The 20,605-nt window shown below is 51.4% G+C and overlaps 6 protein-coding genes across 6 annotated transcripts; 4 read left to right on the top strand and 2 right to left on the bottom strand.

Annotated features, from left to right (window-relative positions):
* Positions 1-962: 962 nt before the first annotated feature.
* On the top strand, positions 963-2,705 carry T069G_08045 (alpha/beta hydrolase fold domain-containing protein; the record flags this gene model as incomplete). Its single annotated transcript, XM_056175255.1, has 3 exons — positions 963-1,008; positions 1,195-1,585; positions 1,664-2,705. The coding sequence occupies 3 exons, from the start codon at positions 963-965 to the stop codon at positions 2,703-2,705; spliced, it is 1,479 nt and encodes a 492-aa protein (XP_056026204.1).
* Positions 2,706-6,420: 3,715 nt separating this feature from the next.
* Positions 6,421-8,996, top strand: T069G_08044 (sugar transporter domain-containing protein; the record flags this gene model as incomplete). Its single annotated transcript, XM_056175254.1, has 7 exons — positions 6,421-6,610; positions 6,702-6,933; positions 7,008-7,140; positions 7,212-7,261; positions 7,318-7,379; positions 7,458-7,813; positions 7,881-8,996. 7 exons carry the CDS (start codon positions 6,421-6,423, stop codon positions 8,994-8,996), a joined length of 2,139 nt encoding a protein of 712 aa, XP_056026203.1.
* An 885-nt stretch (positions 8,997-9,881) lies between these two features.
* On the bottom strand, positions 9,882-12,285 carry T069G_08043 (saccharopine dehydrogenase NADP binding domain-containing protein; the record flags this gene model as incomplete). The annotated part of the gene is made up of 14 exons (XM_056175253.1): positions 9,882-9,921; positions 10,017-10,119; positions 10,239-10,380; positions 10,443-10,552; positions 10,658-10,889; positions 10,946-11,034; positions 11,089-11,127; positions 11,213-11,292; positions 11,400-11,411; positions 11,480-11,518; positions 11,575-11,675; positions 11,727-12,004; positions 12,103-12,170; positions 12,260-12,285. 14 exons carry the CDS (start codon positions 12,283-12,285, stop codon positions 9,882-9,884), a joined length of 1,359 nt encoding a protein of 452 aa, XP_056026202.1.
* A 1,067-nt stretch (positions 12,286-13,352) lies between these two features.
* On the top strand, positions 13,353-14,764 carry T069G_08042 (dynamin family domain-containing protein; the record flags this gene model as incomplete). The annotated part of the gene is made up of 5 exons (XM_056175252.1): positions 13,353-13,469; positions 13,531-13,618; positions 13,706-13,785; positions 13,856-14,022; positions 14,074-14,764. 5 exons carry the CDS (start codon positions 13,353-13,355, stop codon positions 14,762-14,764), a joined length of 1,143 nt encoding a protein of 380 aa, XP_056026201.1.
* Positions 14,765-14,788: 24 nt separating this feature from the next.
* Positions 14,789-15,713, top strand: T069G_08041 (uncharacterized protein; the record flags this gene model as incomplete). The annotated part of the gene is made up of 2 exons (XM_056175251.1): positions 14,789-14,986; positions 15,045-15,713. The coding sequence occupies 2 exons, from the start codon at positions 14,789-14,791 to the stop codon at positions 15,711-15,713; spliced, it is 867 nt and encodes a 288-aa protein (XP_056026200.1).
* Positions 15,714-18,358: 2,645 nt separating this feature from the next.
* T069G_08040 (uncharacterized protein) lies at positions 18,359-19,882 on the bottom strand (the record flags this gene model as incomplete). The annotated part of the gene is made up of 2 exons (XM_056175250.1): positions 18,359-18,768; positions 18,844-19,882. The coding sequence occupies 2 exons, from the start codon at positions 19,880-19,882 to the stop codon at positions 18,359-18,361; spliced, it is 1,449 nt and encodes a 482-aa protein (XP_056026199.1).
* Between the last annotated feature and the right edge of the window lie 723 nt (positions 19,883-20,605).

Here is a 20,605-nt window from a genome sequence, read left to right as displayed (position 1 = left end):
GGCGAAAACGCGGCGGGATGGACGAAGCTGCGAATGTTCGGGGCCTGGGCGGTAGCTGGGTGTGATGAAATGCTGAAAAAAGAGTGAAGGCTACAGCAGGCAAACGAAAGGGAAACAAAAAAAAATCCCAAGAGGTAAACGGAGAGGCTTGAGCACAATTCGGGCAGGGCAAGTCGATTCGCGCCGAGATTCCGCAGAGCTGAACAAAGCCTTTCACAGCCCGCGTCCTGAGGCAGGTTTCGATGCTGAAAAGCTGCACGTCGAACCAAAATCCAGGTTTGAAGAGGCTCCGCGTGAAGTCGTGAAGCTGCGCTCCCAGCAGCGGTGCACGGACCACGGCAGCCTTGCGACCAGAAATTCAGGTACAAGCCCAGGGAATCGGAGGACAGAAAAACCGAGACTGACAAGATTTTGAACACGAACACGTTGAATTATACGCCTGTTTATAAGTATCTGCTACTATAGCTATATTTCACTAATATTTACTACTATATCTACATTTCCCTAATAACAGCCACTATCTATATTCCTCTCATAACTGCTATTGTAGTGATAGTAACAGATGCACTTACGCATTTTGCTGTCTCGCTTTTTCTGTCCTTCGTTTGAGCACCAAAGTAGCTCACGTGATGCTGCGTTAGCACGCTTACTAACGAGTCGGTATAGTAATCTGACCTCCAACAAAGAGCCGGGGGTTGGAATTGCGCCACGGCTCTTTGAAATTCTCATCCTCCACAAATTCACTTGGCACTTGTTATATCTGCTCTTATTCACTCTTCAGCTACTGCGTTTGGATACATCACGAGGCGTTTTGACTGTTGTCGTTCGGTTGCCGCTCAATCTTTGATCTGGGTTCAGGTCCCGGGTATCCTACTAAGCGTTTGCATGGTCTGCGCTGCACTCCGAGAACGGAGCAGAGTCATTACCTAGTAATTACCTATCACCTGCAGTTGGTTGTCAAGATGAGTGAGACAAAAGTTGTCAATGGTGATGCCAAAATGAAATACGGTCAGTACAACATATCCTTTCTATATACGTCCAGACACTATTTACTTCCTTGGCCCTCAATTTTGTTCTTTTCTGCTTCCCCCCTCCTGGCGATCCTCAGTCAAGTGGCCAAGCCGGTCGTCAGTTTTGAGTTACGAAATTTGATGTAAGATTTTATGACAAGAGTGGTGGCTGAATACCTGCAAGAAAGAACCCAGTCGCAGCCTGAGAACCCCTTTGCGGCTCTCATCCCCGACCAGCAAATAGCCATTGTTCCGGAATTTACACTCGAATCTGGAGTCACGTTATACAATGTTCCCGTTGCATACACCACCCGCGGCCGGCTCTCGCCATCTGGTGACAACGCCATGGTGATTTGCCATGCCCTAACCGGCAGTGCTGATGTGAGCGACTGGTGGGGTCCCCTGCTTGGTGGTCCAGGTAGGGCTTTCGATACCTCGAGGTTCTTCATCGTGTGCATGAACAGCTTGGGCAGCCCCTACGGCACAGCAAGCCCCGTCACGGCCAAGGATGGCGACCCCAAGAATGATCGCTATGGGCCCGAGTTTCCTCTCACGACAATTCGAGATGACGTGAAGTAAGACGCCCCTTTTGTTTTTTTTTATTGCCTCCAACCCCAGTCAACACGGCACAGAGGGCTAACCTGGAAAACCAGCCTACACAAACTCATTCTCGATGACCTGGGCGTGAAGCAAGTGGCTGCTGTCATCGGGGGTTCGCTCGGGGGCATGTTCGTGTTGGAGTGGGCATATTTCGGAAAGGACTACGTTCGCTGTGTCGTGCCCATTGCCACATCTAGTCGGCACAGTGCATGGGGCATTAGTTGGGGAGAAGCTCAACGCCAGAGCATCTACGCCGACCCCAAGTATGATGACGGCTATTACCCGTTTGACGATCCGCCTGTGACCGGGCTAGGTGCGGCTCGGATGTCTGCCCTACTCACCTATCGCAGTCGCAACTCGTTCGAGTCCCGGTTTGGCCGGAACATTCCCGACCCTTCAAAGGTACAGACGATTCGAGAACGGCCGCGTCCCAGCACCCCATCGGAAGCTCATTTCCACATTCACAACGACGGCCACAACGTTAAGCGCACATCAGTCTCACGCAAGAATAGCCACAATGGGTCCGGAACCAGCAGCCCGGGCTCGCGATCAGCCGAAAATGCTGACCCGCAGTTTCACGGCCCTGGAAATGACCAAGAAGAAGAGAGCCTGACTGGAGGAGACAAGATGCCCACGTCGACGTACTTTTCGGCGCAGTCGTATCTGCGCTACCAGGGCAAAAAGTTCGTTAAACGCTTTGATAGCAACTGCTACATTGCCATGACGCGGAAGCTTGACACGCATGATGTGTCTAGGGACCGGGCGGCAACGATCGCCGAGGCGCTCGCGCTAATTGAACAGCCATTGCTTGTACTTGGTATTGAGAGCGACGGGCTGTTTACGTTTGCCGAGCAGGAGGAGATTGCGCAGCACGTAAAGAATGCACGACTCGAGCGGATCGACAGCTCCGAGGGGCATGACGCCTTCTTGCTGCAGTTTGAGCAGGTGAACCGCTATGTGCTGGGATTCCTGAAGGAGATTCTACCTGATATCATGTCAGTCGAGGGTGGCGCCCTAGAGGAAGTCGGCGTGGGCCAGCTGACGAAGTCGAGCACGTTCGGCGAAGCTGAGGTGGATGATATTACTGCATGGTAACGATGCATCTTGTTAGTCTACGACCTGGTATTCGGGTTCGATATGGTAGTGACATTTGGTACTGGATACAGACTTGGCATCATCTCAGAACTGCAAGGTACATACTTGCTGTAGATATCTTGGCACGTTGCTAGTATAGATAGCGGCTCATACAAGAGCCACGGGTAAAATATTGGATAATACTACGATTACGAGTACAGCATGTACATACTGTTGTGTAGTTCCTGAAACACGATAAGATGTTGGGGATGCAGGGCCAATATACGGCAAGGGATCCCGTCACATGTGCGAGTGTTTGGCTGTCGAGACGGAAGAAGGCCCTCGGAGGATTTTTGGCACCCGGACAAGGGGAGCAACGAATTATTGAATGTCGGTTAATCTGCTCCGTAACGCTGCGACGCTGATTTACCACATGGACGGGTTTCGCTCCGAGTGAGGAGTAAAAAAGGACGAAAGCATTGATGGCGTTTGGACCAGGGGGGCTAGGATCCGGATCCTCAGTCTAGCTTCAACCTCTGGTTTCGACACGGCCCTATTAGGTGAGCTACAGACAGTGGGCCAAGCTGCCGTCGCTACTTGCGTCTGTGTCTGTGCTCTGCTCTGTATTCAGCATCAAAAGGCGATGACTGCATAATCCGAGCATGCCTGTCTGTACTGACCGGGGGGATGGATGACCCAGTCTCTTGCGTCTCCAGACGGCTGAAGTCGTATTTGCGAGCATGATGCTGGGCGGAGCTGGACGGAAGGAATACCATCGAGTTCCCGCAATCGTCTCTGGCTCGACACTGGAAGCTTCAGGCAAAGCTTGCGGCGCTTGACTCTGGAACGCGCGAGAGCCGCACGAAACAATCTAGATGCCTTTGCGCTGTGTGGATTCTACCAATCAGCGATAACGGCGATGAGTTGACGGCAATTTTGCCTTTTTCCCGCCCCCGTTCTAGTAACTTGTGAGATGCTCGACACTTCGCAGACAGGAAAATGGAATTGGAATTCCGTCTGATTGTTACAAAAGAGTCAAAGCTTCCTCTCCCCATCGGTTTATCCCCGCTAGGACATGATTATTGAACAGGGCGTGCCATGCGTCCCCCGTCGCTCTTCTTCCCGCAGGACCGGACAGCTGAAGCAACACGAGCAAGATCGGGACTGGGAGCCCCCTGATGCAATGCAGGTCTCCATTGGGGATGGCACAGCAAGTGTCCCGGGCCTTGATCAAGGTGCTGACAGCTAGCTATGCGACGACGAGACGGAACCCCAGATCAAGTTGTATGCACAGGCCGTAGCACGATGCGATGCGATGCGATGCGATGCAAAAACCCTGGTGCGTGACCTGAACCTGGCTTGCTAGCCATGTGTTTTTTTTGTTGTCGAATCGCGATTCCGCTCCCCACGCAGCATCTCGCTTCGAAGTTCTGCGGCATATGCACCCAGCCTGACGAGATTCACAAGCCACAGCTCGCTCCCACGTGGGGTGCAACGGCGAAATGCCTCTGGTGAGCAGCTGGGAGAACCGACGGCCAGCCAAGCGGGCGTAGGGCGTGGCTAGCAAGGGGCGATCCTTGCTGGCGTCAGATGTAGAGTGCATGAACCTATCAGGGCAGCAGTTCTGCAGCAACGAGGCCAGCCTGATTGAGGCTGGTTTGCTGATTCGACGATAACGTTACCGGCAGCGCGACCTACCTACTTAGGTACTGTACGAGTACAGTATGTATGGTGCCTGTATGTAATGATGATTGATCCGTTGTATTGTATTGATTGTACATGTTACGAGTGATACTGTGCTGTGCATGCATGGGCATATCCAGGACTTCGTGCTACCGGGAGACGGGCGCTGGAACTCATGCCGCATCCGGCTCTCCGTGCGAGGATTTAGGATCCTTCAATTAATCCATGGATGTCGCTCCGGATCGGCGGACCAGCGCTGTTGAGGCGTTGACGAGTTCATTCTGGCGGTGTATGGGCTTGTCGTCTCTCTGTCGCCGCTCCTCTCATGGTTTAATGTTATGCGAAAAAAACGACATTCTGTCAAGTTAATCTCGCACGTTGCCACTCCACTGCGCTTGGCGTGCGCGAGTCAATAAAATGGCGTGTCAAACGTGTTGCGTGTGTGTGCACCGGCCCGGTGATGGAAAGGGAATAACGGGCGAGAGACGCAGCAGAGAAAAAGAAGAAGAAGAAAATTGGGCTTCTCCAGCTTCGATTCGACGTCGAAAAGGCGGGTGCTGCGGAACTAGTGGCGAGCCGTTCGCCTGATTTGCTGCAAAGGCGAGAAAAAAAGGAACTTGATGGCTGCGTGCCACTGGAGTTAGTTGCTGGCTAGTGCTGTGGCAGCGAACAGGCACAGGCGTTCTGGAAGGGCTTCAGAACCTTGAGAACGCTGCGAGCCTCTGACTCGGAGCGCTGCAGAGTCCACAGGGGGCTTGCGCTAGGGGGCATAGGGCAACTGGCCAGAGCGTTTCTGGTGCGGGCGGAGGGTCGGCAAAAGATCGCTGCGGGCGGCCATTGGCTGGCGGGCTCCAGCACGTGCAGTAGTCGAGGCGATCCACACGCAATCAATCAATCACCATCCGCGGGCAGGGGAGAAGCTTTTTGCTGAGGATTTCGGCAGCAGTGCCTATCCAGTCCAGTGGGCTTGGCTTGGCTTGTTGAAAGAGGGGCCGGACGACGAAACGGAGGCTAAAAGCTTGCGAGAGAGAGAGGGGGGTGAGTCGCGTTATGTCCATTCTTCTGCCGTGCTCAGTCAGTCAGTCAGTGTCTGTCTTCTCCCCTGCTCTCTGCCCTGCTCCGCCTTGTTCCTCTCTCTCCATGTTACTGTAATGATGTTATGCTGTGCTGACTGACTTGGCCCCAAGAGACAACGGAGACCAGACCCAGATCAGACGAGACCAGACCGGGGCACGACAAGAACGAGACGACCCAAAGAAAAGAGAAAAGACGTCAACTCGTTGCTTGTACGTAACTCGTACCAGCCGCTCACGCTGACCTGCCAGGCGAACCTCCTCAGCTGTCGAACCTTGGCAGCCCTTCCATTCTTTCGCCGGTGGCGGTTCGCGGTGGCTCCATCCATCCCATCCACTCGGCCGCATGTACGAGTCTCCATCCATCCAGCAAACAAAAGACCAAGCCGTCCCTCTTTTGCGTTTTGCCTCGTCTCACCCACCCGAATCCTGACTCCCGAGCAGCGCCTCCGTTCCATCTGGCTAGCCCTTCTTTCGGTGTCTAGCGCCTGATGGCTTACAGTTACAGGTCCATCCTCGGATAGAGACAGCCTGAACCTGAACTTGCAACACATCATCTACTGTACGGGTACGGCTCGCCCATCGCCTTGATAAAAGCAATCACCCGGCTCATCCTTTCAGCCTTATGCCAAGCTGCGGCGCACGCATTGTCCAGCCTTGAAAGCGGCCTACCAGTCTTTTGCACATGCGATCCATACCGGAATCCTTCTGCTTTCCGTTGTTTCCTAGCCCAACAACGCCGAATTGCGAATCCCAGCAGCCTGTTGCCTGGCTCGACATTCTTCTTTACACGACTACGAGGGAGGCTCATCATTAACACGACATCTACGAGGCCACGATTCTCCCGCTGTTAAGCTCGAAACGGCAGCTTCTTATCAAATCTCCCTCATCTGTTGTCGCCGGTCCCCCATGTATTCTCCGTAGCGGCAACCGGGGCTCGTCCTTGCTATCCAACTGAATCATCTCAACGTCCATCCGCAATGCCTTCCTACATCGATGGCGAGATGCTGCCGCCGCCAGCAGCATCAATCCGTGGCCGCGACCACCACACGTATGGCGGCAACAATGCTTTTCACAACTTCTACAACGACTATTCACACATTACCGATCCCAATCTGCGGAGACGCCTGGCCTTGTCCGAGATTGACAAGGTCCCTTTTGGATTATACCGTACGTCCCAACTCGCCAGCCCTGGAGTTGAGAGTAGTTGTCAACAAGGTTGCAAAAATTGTAGTTTGTATCTGACTAACCCCAACTTTAGATGTCCGAGCCGTCCTGGTCGCCGGAGCTGGATTCTTTCTCGATTCCTACGACATCTTCGCCATCAACCTCATTACTACCCTCCTTGGGATGGTCTTTTACAGCAGTGATAGCTCTCTCAACGGCTACGGAGGCAACGACGGAATTCTACCCGATCCTGTCAACCAAGCGCTCAAGGCCTCGACCAGCGGCGGTATTGTGCTGGGAATGATAATCTTTGGCTGGCTTGCCGAGTAAGTTTGGCACCAACATGATGGAAGAACTGGTTTTCTGGAATGGGATGTGCTGACGGGAATCTGCGGCTTAGTGCGCTTGGCCGACGCCGTATGTACGGCATTGAGCTCATCATCATCATAATTGGAACATTTGGCTGTGCGCTTGCGTCTCCAAGTCCCACGATTAGTGCTGCCGGCCTGCTGGTATTCTGGCGCGTCATGATGGTATACAAGACCTCCACCCACCCCCTTCTATCCCGCTCTTCCGCGGCATAACAAAACTAACGCGGCTCTAGGGCATCGGCATTGGGGGTGACTACCCCCTTTCTTCAGTCATAACATCAGAGTACGGAATTTATCCGAAATGTCGCATCTCCCAGCATAATCACTAACTGTGTCTAGGTTTGCGCCGACACGCTGGCGTGGGGCCATGATGGCTGCTGTCTTCTCCATGCAGGGCCTGGGTCAGCTTTTAGCCGCCATTGTTGCGCTTATCACTACAGTGGCGTTCAAGAAACATTATATCGACATTTCGGCCGAAGGAGCCTGCGATTTGGCATGCAGGGAGGCCGCTGATCGATCGTGGCGAATCATTGTTGGCGTTGGGGCCATCCCTGCCGTCCTGGCCCTGTACTATCGTATCACCATCCCTGAGACACCTCGCTACACCTTTGATATCCAAAACGACATTGAAAAGGCTGATGCCGATATCCGAGCATACGTGTCGAGCCGGCCAAAGGGCGACTTTGGCTCCATGAAGAGATCCCGATCGGGGACCATGACTACCGAGCAACCACTCGATGTGCCGCTGGCTTCGTGGCCAGACGTGATGAGCTATTTTGGCCAGTTGAAAAATCTCAAAGTCCTCATTGGCACAACAATGTCGTGGTTCTTTCTGGTGCGTCTCGACTCTTTCATTTAGGTCTCCCCATTGCTCATTTTACTAACCCGGTTACAATGAATAGGACCTCGCATTTTACGGTCTAGGCTTGAACAATACTATGGTCCTTAGTGCCATTGGCTATGCCACGGGACGTACACTGTATCACAAACTGTACAACCAAGCCGTTGGAATGATCATACTCGCGTGTGCCGGGTCCATTCCTGGGTACTGGGCTGCCGTATTCACCATCGACAGCGTCGGCCGCAAGCCCCTTCAGTTCGCCGGCTTTCTGTTGCTCACCGTCATCTTCTGCATCCTCGGTTTCTACTTTCACCACTTGAGCGAAGGCGCGATGCTCGCCCTCTACATTGTTGCACAGTTTCTTTTCAACTTCGGCCCCAACACGACTACTTTTATCATTCCTGGAGAATGCTATCCTACACGATACAGGTCTACTGGCCACGGCCTTTCCGCAGCTTCGGGTAAGATCGGCGCCATCATTGCCCAGGTCATCAGCATCCCGATTCTGAGGAAGGACTCCCCTCCCAACTGCTCGGGCAACCAGTGCTCGCCGCACCTGAATCGCCTTTTGCAACTTTTTGCCCTCTTTATGCTTCTGGGCACACTAGTCTCGCTTTTAGTACCGGAGACAAAGGGGATGACGTTGGAGGAACTTTCGGGCGAGGCCCGCACCAGCTACAACGCCGGATGCAACGGCAGTATCAACATTACTTCACCTCGACTGCGGCCGTGGAATCCGTTCAGTGGTGGCCGGCCGGCCGGGTTCTTCTATCCGCGAGCGCACGGTATCAGCACCTTTGGCAACGGCCGACGCTCCCCTCGGGTTGGCATCATGGAGTCCCCCGAGATATTCGCCCAACACGATCCATCCCAACAGAGGACACGCTTCTGGCGGAGACGAAACAGAAAGTCCCAGGCCCGAAGCGATAGAACCGACGAGATTGCTCTTAGCCGTCGTCCCAGCAGCTTTCACGAAAACGCCGGCTCGGACGAGATTACGCTGACGGACGGCTTTATGGCACCGGGCGGGGCGAGCTCGTCGCGATTCCGACCACAATACGCGCAGCAAGAGTTGCCTAGCTGGGGAGCAGGCTGGGGACGAATAGACAGGGGAGGGCCCCCTCCTCTGGCGACATCGATGCAGCTGCAAGATGTCGGATCACTTTTGAAAGACTGATAGAGCTGTTTCATTATTAGAGAGAAGAGACTACTCCTGGTTGTCTCACGGAACATATACCACTACCCATGTATATATGTACATTCATCAGAGCGATGGGCGTTTTTTTCTTAGTACCCTTACTTTTCAGGGGTATATGGGGTTGTACGATTGATGAAACTGGTTCTGTTATTTTATTGTCTCCTTTCCCTTTCCTTTCCTGTTTATACACTTTTCTTTTCTTTCTTTCTTTTTCTTTATTCTTGGAATCATTGGAATGGATATACCATTTGAGAAAGTACCTGCTTTACCCCAGAGGTGGTAATGAGGCTGCAGAGCAAGAAGGATAGGGTTGGATGGGCTAGAAGCATCTACATGCAGCAGAAAAAACGAGGCGAAAATCGCCCGATGGCTTGCTTGGTGTGGGCTGTTGTTGGTTCTTTTGGGCATGCAAATAGAAGAGAATTTTCGTTGCTCCACTTGCAATGGAACAGGCATGATTCGAGTTTTGGTTGCCTTGTGACACATCGTTTGCGTGTAGAGCCTTGTGACAAATCGTTTTGGGGGTAGATTTATGTAGAACTACCAGTATTTGTGTAGAACTACTGCAAGGTACTTGGTAGTGTGTAATAGTGCAGTTTAAGGCACTTGGCGTCATTAATTCACGAGTGTGTTAGTTGCAGTTCTTGCTTTACGTTTACGGCCACCGAGGGACTCCTCAACATGGGCTACTGCAGTTAACAAGTGGTTTAGCCAAATGGATAGTATTTCACATTTCCTATAGGCTATCGTGGGATACCCCAAGCACGAATGTTGCTGCTAGCTGAGCTCAGCTGGTTTCCTCCATAGCCTTTTGGTTACCGAGGCATCCCACATAGCGCCACACATTGCGACTTTTTCAACCACTTAGGCACTGTGCTTGATGACCTTTTCCTTGAATCCAATACTAGTTGACACAAATTTGTTAGTATTCTTGTCGCTGTAACCGTTGAGGCCACGAGGGTGATAGGGAGTAAAACAAAGAAATGTACTAAAACTTACCCGTACTTGGCCAACTCCTTAATTAACGGGTCGTTGATCTTGGCGGTCATGGGAGCAATAACACCCTTCTCGGACAGGGTTCCGTCGAGGACCTGCTTGGCGGCTATAGGTGGCAAACACGAATTAGTGAGCTATTTCCCTTCTTCCGGGCTTCTCTTTTTCTTCTTTCGCCTTCTCATGAAGCAGGCATGCACGTGAGGGTAAATTCATCTTGCAACATACCAATACCCGCTGGCACGCCGACCAACTTCTCCATGCTAAGGTATCCTCCTGAGCCGATGGGAGCGCCATAGTCGGCGAGGGTGGAGGTTCGGGTCTCGCGGCTGCCGTCCTTGTTCTCGATCTCGAACTTGTGCTGGAGCATCTATAGGGGGTTGACGTTAACGTGTGCTGTGTCTCGTTGATGTAAGGTGGGTCAAAACTTACGACAAAGTCACGCTCGCCCTCCTCGTACTGCATCTTCTCCTCGAGAGTCGCGCAGAGGGTGTCAAGGGGGTTTCCGCGGGGAGTGATGTTGGCATCGGAGAAGATGCCGACTATATCCCGAGATTAGCGATTACTACCACTATTTGCCAGAATAACGGATGTGCCAGGTAATATGGTACAACATGTGTTAAAGCGATAGGGGGATAGAAACATACTCCACTTGAGACCAGAGATCAAGCGGTCCTTCTCCTCGGCGTCCTTGAAAGCTGTCTTGGATGAGACGGCGGCAACGAGATCGGCCTCGCTAGATGAGGGGGCGTTGAGAAGCTTCTGGGTAGCCTCCTTCCAGGGAATGGGCTGCTTGAAGTAGTCTTGCTCAGCGTCGCTGAGGAAGCCAGTGTCCACGAGGACCTTGATGAATTCGGGGAATCCGGCATATCTCAGAGTCTGAAACATAAAATGTTAGTATCTTGATAAAATCACAAAGACAATTCGGTGCCTACTCCACGGATGATGGTCTGTGCCTCGGGGATGTTGTAGCGCTCCTTGTAGATGCTTGAGTCGCGGTTGGGGTAAGCGACGAAAGCATAGCCTGGGGATTGTTAGAGTACTGTAAACGGTGAGTAGTTAGTTATAAAAGACTTACCAGGGTAGATGTGGTAAGGCTTAGCAGTTGCCATCAATTCTGCGTGCGACAGTGTTAGTATTTATCCTATCATTGCTTCTTAGGACAGCAGATGTAGTAGTAGCGCTTGGCGGGATTCACTGACCAGGACCGGCAACATTGACGATCTTTCCGTCCTCCCAGAAGGTAGCAGCGTTTCGCAGAGCAAGCAAAACACCTCGGGATCTATTTATACCAAGGTTAGACCAAATTTAATAAGGGCGCGTCTCTATGAAATGCTGGGTGGATATTTCGAATGTCATATCGAGTTCCAGGCTGATGGGGTCACCTACGACCAGGAGAACCTTGAATTCGCGCATCGTTAGCGATCTCTATTAAAAGAGGTGGATTGAGAACTTGTTGCTGCGCTTACTTGTATCCAAGAGGGTTGTCTGAATTTTCAGGGGCCGGACTATGGAAAAGGTGTCAGTGAAAAATCCCCAATTGTCGCATGCTTGGCATATTTACAGTCCTCCGCAGAAGCTCTTGAAGCTCAGAATCTTGCCGCCGGCGGCGTGGACATTGTTGATGGTGTCGACGGCGCTGAGGTGGTCGATACCAGGGTCAAGCTATATAGTCAACTTAGCATCTTCACATTGGCCAATGACAGCACGACTTACACCAATCTCGTTCATGACGGTGATGCCGGCATCCTTGGCCTGCTGGTCAAGCTCCATCATGGCGTCTGAGACGTAGCTCGTGGTGACGACATGCTTCTTGTTTCGGATGGCAGACTTGATGACGGCGGCGTGGTAGGTGTAGGGGATCAAGCTGATGACCAGGTCGTGCTGGGCGACGGCAGCATCAAGGGCCTTTTCGTCGTTGACGTCGAGGGAGATGGCAGAGGCAAGGTTGACGCCCTGGGAGAGCTTCTTTGCCTTTTCGAGAGTTCGGCAGGCTGAAGAGGAGAGGATTAGTCGAGAGGTGATGCTTGAAGAGAAACAAGACGAGCCGAGCCGAATCGAACTGAATCTCTTTGGGCACTGAGTTGCTCACCAACAGAAACCTCAACACCAGCTTCGGCGAGAATGTCGAGCGTGGGCTTGGCGACGAAGCCGGAGCCGCTATCATGACGTTGTTAGTGGGGGAGGGGCATTTGGAGTAATTTTTCTCGTCTTCTTCTTATTTTCTTTTTCTCGGAGTCGAGACTTACAGCAGCAAAGCACGTTGGGGAGCCATGATGGTTGCAATTAGGTCAATTGGTGGTTGATTGACTTGCTTAAGGAAAAAACCGGCGACAGCTCTACAATCCCAAGAGCCAAGAAAAAAAAAGTTTGATGGAGTTGGTTATATGGTTGGTTGGTGGCGCCTGTTAGCCAAAGAAGTGCCGCTGTTTGCGGGAAGCTGTGGTGGGGGGAGTCACCGGCGAGCACGTTTTTGGAGGGGCACATCCGGCGTCGGAGCAGCAAAAAGACTTACCCTGCAGCCGACGTCAACAGGTAGGAATTCACGACTTGATATGCATTTCAGAGACTATACAAGTGCAAAACTACTTGAGATTTGGTCAATTGGTGCAGGTAGATAGATCTACATGCAGGCATTTTATTAATTTATATCGAAGAGGGGGTTGCGGCGTATGAGTCTCCTCGCCGAAGACTATGAAAAAGCAATTGAGACGAGAGTAACCGGCGATTGCGTGATCCTGCCAGCAGAGAATCATGATATTGGGCTTGTAACCTCGATGGTTATCATCGGGACTCATGATAATTGACTTAGATTGCTCTTTGTAAGAGTGCATATTGACAAGAAGATGCATTAGAGTTGTCACTGGCCCAAAGATAACTGCAGTATCTGGTACATGGTACATGTTACCTCCTTGATAGCATATCGCCTGCTCTATCAAATCGCCCAACTTCCATCCTCCTCCTTTCATCTGCATCCCAACCATCTCTTCCCTCTCACACAATCTACAATTGCATCTATCTACATGCCTCTTCGTATTTCCTCGCTCTATCATACACCAAGCCATGGCTGATGCGGTGCCCACGGCCCGCCTTGCCAGCAGCATCTACACCACCCTGGTAGCTGGCACTACAGCCACCCATCCCATGCAGCTGTCTACCAGTCTTTTGCTAGCTGAAACAACAAACATGACTGAAAATTCGCCGGAAATACCTGGGGACTTTTGAAGGAATAATATTCTTCCCTATTGGATAATTGCGTTGGCCCCTTCTCCCCTTCTTCGAGCTTTTCAACTCTTCCTCCGTTGGTGATCTCAACTCATGTTGGAAGAGACAACTTCGAACATGGGCACAATTTTCAACAGAGACATGCCAGGCCAAGGTCTTGGGATTCCACCAATGTTGGAAATTGCGGACAGGCTTCGTGCATTGGGTGTATCTCACCCCGCGCTTTTGCCTCAGGTCAGTCCTTATGATATCCCAACAAGGATGACGGGTTGAACATTTGCTAACTCGCTTGTAGATAGTGGTGATCGGGGACCAGAGTGCCGGCAAGTCAAGCCTTCTCAAGGCCTTGACGGGTTTTAAGTTTCCGCGTTCGGCTACTCGGGGCACTTGCCATGCCACAGAAATTGTCTGCCGACGAGAATCTACAGAGAGCGCAGTGGTGTCCATTATCCCACACAACCCATCTCCAGAGCGCGAGGAGCTCGTCAAAGACTTTCGACGATCGACGTACAGGATTCTTTCTGACGAGTTTCCAAAAATCTTTAAAGATGTAAGCATCTCTATCACGCTTTCTCATTGTCACATTATCCTGAAGCCAAGACTAACGGGAATCTCTGCAGGCCGCCAAAGTCATGGGTATTAAGCTGTCTGAGAATGAAGGAGACAGAGGCAGCGCTTTTAGCCTGGATGTCCTCAAAATCGAAATCAGCGGTCCAAATGCTGATAACCTTACGGTCATCGATGTTCCGGGCATCTTCGAGACTGCCATTCCGGGCTTGACGACTGAGTCGGATATTGACTTGGTGAAGAATATGGGGAATGGTTACATTCATGACAGCCGTACCATTATACTCGCCGTGCTTCCTTGCAATGGCGACATGATCAACCAAAAGATTCTCCAACTTGCAGCTGAAGCTGACCCCCCAGGGAAACGGACTTTGGCTGTCCTCACCAAACCATATCTTGCTATTGAGAACGCAACCAAGGCGGCTCTCTGCGATCTAGTCCACGGCGAGCGGCGAGATTTGCCCCTCGGCTACCACGTCGTCGAGAATCTGGGCGCCGGTGGCACCTCTGGCAACATGGATAACCGCCACCAGCAGGAGCAGTCTCTGTTTGAACAAGCTCCATGGAACACCATCACATTCAGCAGACTGGATATCTCAATACTCCGTGTCCGCATTAAAAATCTCTCGGTGAACCTAGCTCGCGCAGAGTTCCCAGCTATCGAGAGTGAGATCATGGCGAATCTCGAAATGAGCCGGGCGCTTCTCGCCGATATGGATGAGCCTCGAAGCTCTACCAAACAGCGTACGTATGTTGGCGAGATTGCTTCGAAAGTCAAGTTACTCAGAAGGTGGGTCTTGAGTGCGTACTTTGAAAGCGAAAAAGCAACCTTTGAGGACGACAAGACAAGATTAATTACTCGAATTCGCGCAATCAACGAGGCTTTTTCACGTATCATGCTTGAGAAGGGACATACCAGAGAATTTTACACTGAATCTGAGCATTCTGCAGCGAAGAACTAGCCAGAAAACCACGAGGGTTCTGTGATGCATGACGGATTGCCTCCACAGGGTCGATCCGCGTTATATGATGGGAAAATTCACTTCCGAATTCCAAACCTCGGCGAAGAAGATTTGGGTCGTATTGTCTCGAACCCATACTGGTGCTCAAAGCCTCAGGTGGGCGGCATGTTGGAACACATCCAAGAGCAGTATATCAAGGCCCGAGGCTATGAGATGGGAACTGTAAGTTGTCAATTGGAATTCCTGAACAGTGTGAGATATGTCTAACATGCTTCTCCAGTTCAACGCCGAAATGTTGCTGCCATGCACTTTTAAAGAACAGGGTAAAAAGTGGCCATTCATCGCGTATGCGCACGTCTCCAACGCGGTGTTGATTGTTCATCACTTCATACGCCAAACTTTGGAAGAGTGCTGCCCAGATGTTGTCGTCCGTGAGGAGCTCTGGGCCTTCCTCTTGTACGGCCATGACGGCCATGACGGCTTGGTGAAGCGATATGCGAGAGCAATGGAGCATGTCGACTTTCTGCTATCTGTTGAGTTTGAAACTCGAACTATCACGTACGACATCCGCTTTGAGGAAAAGTTTAACCAGCTAAAGCTCAATGAGCAAAAGCCTGGCCCAGAGCAGGGCGATGACACGGAACCCGAGAAGCAGCCGAAGTCTTCACTCGAGGAGACGGGTATGACTATTCATAACGCTCTCCATGCGTACTATGATCTTGCGCGAAGCCGCTTTGTGGACGTGGTTTGTCAGCAGGCGATTGATTACTATCTGTTGCATGCAAATAATGGTCCGCTGACGGTGCTGTCGGACAATGTGGTCCTGAACATGATGGCAGAGCAGCTGGAGATTATTGCTGGAGAGGACCTGGCAGTGAAGGAGAAGAGAGAGCGGCTCACCAAGGAGATTGCCTCCTTGAGCCAAGCCCTTAAGATTTTGAGAGGCTGAAGGGTCTGCCCTGGCGGAGTTATAGGCTCGTCTGAGGGAAGGTTTTTGCTGATTTTATGATGATTTGTTGTTTGATGGATAAAGAAAAGTTGATGAGATTCTTGCGTCAGTCATGGGATAGATACCTTAGGTAGATTTTGTTGTTCACATGCTATTAGACAAGCATAATAGACTGATGCTCAATTTACATTTTCCACTGACAGTAATTAGAACAATCTAAGCAGCTAGCAAGGAACTCGTATCAAACTCGCAGCATTGATAAAAAGAAGCGCATTAAACCCGTCCGTGTATTATGATTATACCACCAAACCCATTTCCAAACCACCATCACCATCACCGCTCAGTCACATGAACACTCGCCGCATGTATCCATGGCCTCGGAATGAAACTTTCCGTCTGAGCTGCATCCCGATTTGATGTTGGACGCGGAGCAGAAGCCTTGGACCTTGTCGGGACAGTGGAAACTGCGGCTCGCATCGATGGCGTAGGAGTCTTGCGCCTGCTCGGTTGGGAGAGCGAGGACGGCGGGGAGAAGGAAGAGGAGAGTCGCGAACTATTTTGTTCGATTGCTTGTTAATTGGAGTTTTTCTTCTTCTTTGTTTATATCATTCTGGGAGGAATTTGTGTGGAATGGAAGAGGTGTGTTGATTTATTTACTTACCTTCATGGCTATAGCTGGATGTTAAAAGTGCTCTTTGTATTATATGCGCCTCTTCGATGATCCGTGTCAACAGCAATTCGCCAATTGACCGTTCTAAACAAAAAAGATCTTCACTTCAAAAGAAGGAAAAGAAGAAGATAGGTGCGTCGTCTGAACTTTGATCTGCGACCGAAGAGGATCAAAAAAAAGGGCACGAGAATCCGGGGACACTCCCTTGTTAAGTACCTACTCGCTGCTCCGTACACCTTCGGGGTGTTTGGCTAAAAAAGAAGAAGAAAGAAAAAGGAAGAGAAAAAAGGTATCGTGGTATTTTGGATTTTTCTTTTTGGACGAAATGTCTCACAACGCCACCGGCAACACGCCCCCCTGCTCTTCCCATCTCCTCAGCTGTCAAAGTCTTGAACAAGCTCACGGAGTTTGCCTTTGCCGGATACTACTAGGTAGCTGCCTCTACTATTCTATCGCTCTCGTATAGCTAGCTTTCATTGGGGGGGTTTACTACTATCATTCCAAGGGTTGGCTAGCACCCGGGAAAGGGCGAGAATCAAGACTTGACGGCGGGAATAGAGGGGAACTTTTGGATATGCAAGGGAGGAATATAGCTTTACTCTTCTAGCTGCAATTAGCGGTAGTGCTTTTTCGCTCTTCGCTTTTTTGCTTCCTGGTTCTAGGTTCTAGGTCGTGCTTTTTTAGTTTTGTATCACCAAGAAATGTCTTGGAAAATTGGGCGTGGCAGATGTCTTTTCCTGAGAAGTGCCAAGGTTGGTGGCACGAGGTGGACGGTGGATGAATTTGACAGATGAGGTGATGCTAAATATAAACATGAGCTGCTGCAAGCACTCAATGCAAGGATCAGAGGCTTCAATGCTAACATCTAGTAAAGAAATACATCCTTCAATTGAGAAACCTAAACGGAATAATAAAAAGCAGGCATCAAAAACAATCACAAGCTCTCTCTCAAAAACAAAACACCATCCCCAAGTAAGCATGCGATATCAAGAAAGAAAAGGCGAACGACCCAACACTCCCCTCACCAAGTCTCATAATCCAGCTGCCAAGCTACCTGCGAAAAGTTCTATAATTACACCCGCACTGAGCACATACATTAGCACACAATACTCATCCCATACTTGTACTAAAAATAATCCCGTCCCGCGGTTTGGAAATGAACCTTTTGCGGCGTGGCTTAAAAAGGGCACGCGAAAATCCAACACTAACTCATTTCGCCTATTTTATTCTTTTCATGTCTCTTGTCTAACCTCAGCTTTTTTTGCTATCAGCCACAACTGGTCACCTCCCTTCGTTAACTATAGTAGTCTGGCGTCCTTCCGGATAGATTCCTCCGCTGTCATCGAACACAAGGTGAAGGATCACGATCACGAACTACTAGTGTCGTGAAATGCATTCCATAAAAAGATGGGTTGTAACTTTATTTCATTGTGCTAAAAATGCTAAAGCTATCAAAAATATCCTCCGCCACCGCGTTTTTCACGTTCATATCCTTCGTCCTCATGTCAGTCATTAGCGGGAGGAGAGCCCATGTTGTTGCCCTTCACGGGACGGGAACACCTCCAAAATACAATGTTTCCTCCGTATCAACGTCGTTAAAGGGCTCAGAGATGGTAAAAATGATGAATGGTGGTGAATATATTCCATGCCTTTTTTCTGCCGTATCGCTCGCAGAATACATATTCAACCATCCGAGTCCCAACAAAGCAAAAAAGTGAAAAAGATGTGGCAAACAAGTCCAAATTGCAGTAAAGCCTCCAAATCAGCAAATCAAACAACAGCCAGGCAGATTCTGTGTAGCTCATTCATACGTTTTTCGCATCTTGTAATCTCATAATGTCATAAACGCCCTTTCAGGCAAACAAAAGAGAGGAAGAAGAGAAATAGGAAAGTCATCAATCAATAAATAGACAGGAAGAGAAAATAAAAGTATCGTCATGTTAAGGAATGGAATAGGGTGTAACGGCAATCCCATTTAGGAAATGTCTTCCCAGCTGCCATCAACCTCAATAGTCGTCCCTAGGGCTTCTCTACCCTGTCGGATCATGTCTTGTAGTTGTTTGTTAAAGGCCGACATGCGCTCGTCATTGTCACGCTCCTCCATTTGACGGCGAGCAGCCAGCTTCCTGGCCTCGGCGTCGAGTCGCGGGCTGGCGTCAATCTCATTGACCCTACTAGTGGCCACTGAGGCTATGCTGCCGCGGCGGCGATGCCCAGCCGAGGCTGTCGGATCGGAAGACGACGGCACGACTGTGTGTCGGCGCCTCCGGCCCTGCTCAAAGGTCGAGAGCGCGGCCGACGATGCGAGGACGGCCGAAGTGTTGGCCTTGACAGGGATCCTGCTTGGGGTATGGGAAGGGGTAGGCGGCTTGGGCGCGCTGGGCGCTTTGAAGGAGGCAAACGAGGCCGCTGATGCCGACTGCAGGGGCCTGAGGGAGCTGGCGTCAGACATCCGACTACCCGGACGGCCTGCAGCACGACTGGCAGGGCGAAGAGGAGCAGCATTGGAGGTGGTGGGAGTAGAGAAGCTGCTTGCGGAGCTCATGCGGCGGTCGGTCACAGGCGTCTGCTGGGTACGATAGCGCGGCGATGGAAGGGCTGAGGAGGGCATTCTTCGGGGTGTCCTTGTCTCAGCCTCAGGCTCATGGATCATGACCCAGTTCTTGCCCAGTTCGCCTCCATTCTCTGTATGCCTGCGTCTCTTGGGCGCCGGACCGGTGGGTGTTGATGCACCGCTGTCGTACGAGGAGTCGTAGCCGGCATTCTGGTTGTTGGTGCTGTAGTGGTCCCGTTTGGGGAGTTGTCTGTGTAGATGCCGTCCTCTTTCTCGGCCACCAAAGTGATAGTCACGGCTCGGTTGTGAGTTTTGCTGCAGCTGTTGTTGAGAGCCGCCCTGGAAATAATACGTCTGATCGCTGTTGGATCCCGTCTCGTCCACGCTAACGCCTGCACTCGTCATCTTATATGACGTGCCCCCTCCTGCGTAAAAGCCCTTGAAGGCACCGGCCTTGCAAAACTCCCACACACGGCCAACGACACCCCCGATGGTGGAAAAGGCAAATGATCCCCAGCTTCCGGATTGTGTAGACTGTTCAGGTTCGGGCTGGGTGAAGAGCGGCGTCGGCCCGCCGCTGGAATCGTCGTCGGCTTCGTCCCGTGATCGCTTCGTGCCTAGGGCTCGTCTGTAGTCGGAGTCGGAGTACATGCTCTCGCCCATGGCGGCGTCGGCGTCGTCCAGGTTGGAGCCGATGACGGGAGAGTGAAGCTGGCCGGCGAGGGCATAGTTTCTCGGGGCGCTGTCCATGTAGACATCCTCAAAGAAGCTGCCGGTCTGCATGCCGTTGCTGCGGCTCCATTTCCGCTTGGACGACTCGGTCGCAAAGGTGGACGACGAGAGATAGTCGGTGCTGGAGCTGGGCGAGACGGGCGGCCGGAACAGGCCCGGGTGGACGCCGTCGTGAAACGTGCCGGACATGTGGTAATGCGAAGCGAATGTCATGATCTCTGTTGATTCTTCTTCTTCGTCTTCGCTCTGTCTGTCTGTCTCCGTCTCGACGTCGCGGTCGCTCCCGTTGGCTGGTGCAAGAGCCGGTACCGCAGATGGAGGAGGGCTGCTCGAAATGAATCGATCGATGCCTCGCTGTGCTGTCCAATGATTCACCGTCCCCAAGTCGATTGCCGTCTACCTTAGCTGGGTAGAGCTGAACCGCACAGGACAGGCAGTGAATGAATGGCGCTGCCCTGCTGACGTGCCGCTGCTCTAGTCCGCACCGTAACTTTGGCGATGGTGTGCCGTCTCTCGCTCTCCTGCTTTGTGCCAACTGCTGTGCTGCCTAGCCGCTGGGAAAATGTCTTGCTTTTTTTTTTTTTTCTTGCCTGGCTCCTTATCGCCCACCTCGTGACCGTTGTGAACCAGGGAACAAGGAACAAGAAAAGGACTTTGTCACACCCTCTTTTTCTCCTCTCCTGCTGCGCCTTGGAATGCGGAGGTGGCGCCTCTGATAAGCCAGCAACCCACGGCGGCAAAAGCTATGGCAAGACAAGGAAGAGTGATGTAAGTTCAGTAAAAAAAAAAAAAAACAGGGATATGGCAGCGACGCAATCGCCAATCCCGGAATTGATATGTGAGGTTCCCGTGGCAGCCCTTAAAGCTGCAGTGCAAGCAGCACTTCGATAAGCTAGTGGGCGAGTTCCTGCAGGACACAAAAAAAAGGGGGACGAC

Source organism: Trichoderma breve, chromosome 5 (genome assembly GCF_028502605.1).
Source record: "Trichoderma breve strain T069 chromosome 5, whole genome shotgun sequence".
In the NCBI taxonomy this organism is placed as follows: domain Eukaryota; kingdom Fungi; phylum Ascomycota; class Sordariomycetes; order Hypocreales; family Hypocreaceae; genus Trichoderma; species Trichoderma breve.
The sequence above is the reverse complement of the archived record's forward strand: the minus strand, read 5'-3'. Positions and strand labels throughout refer to the sequence as shown.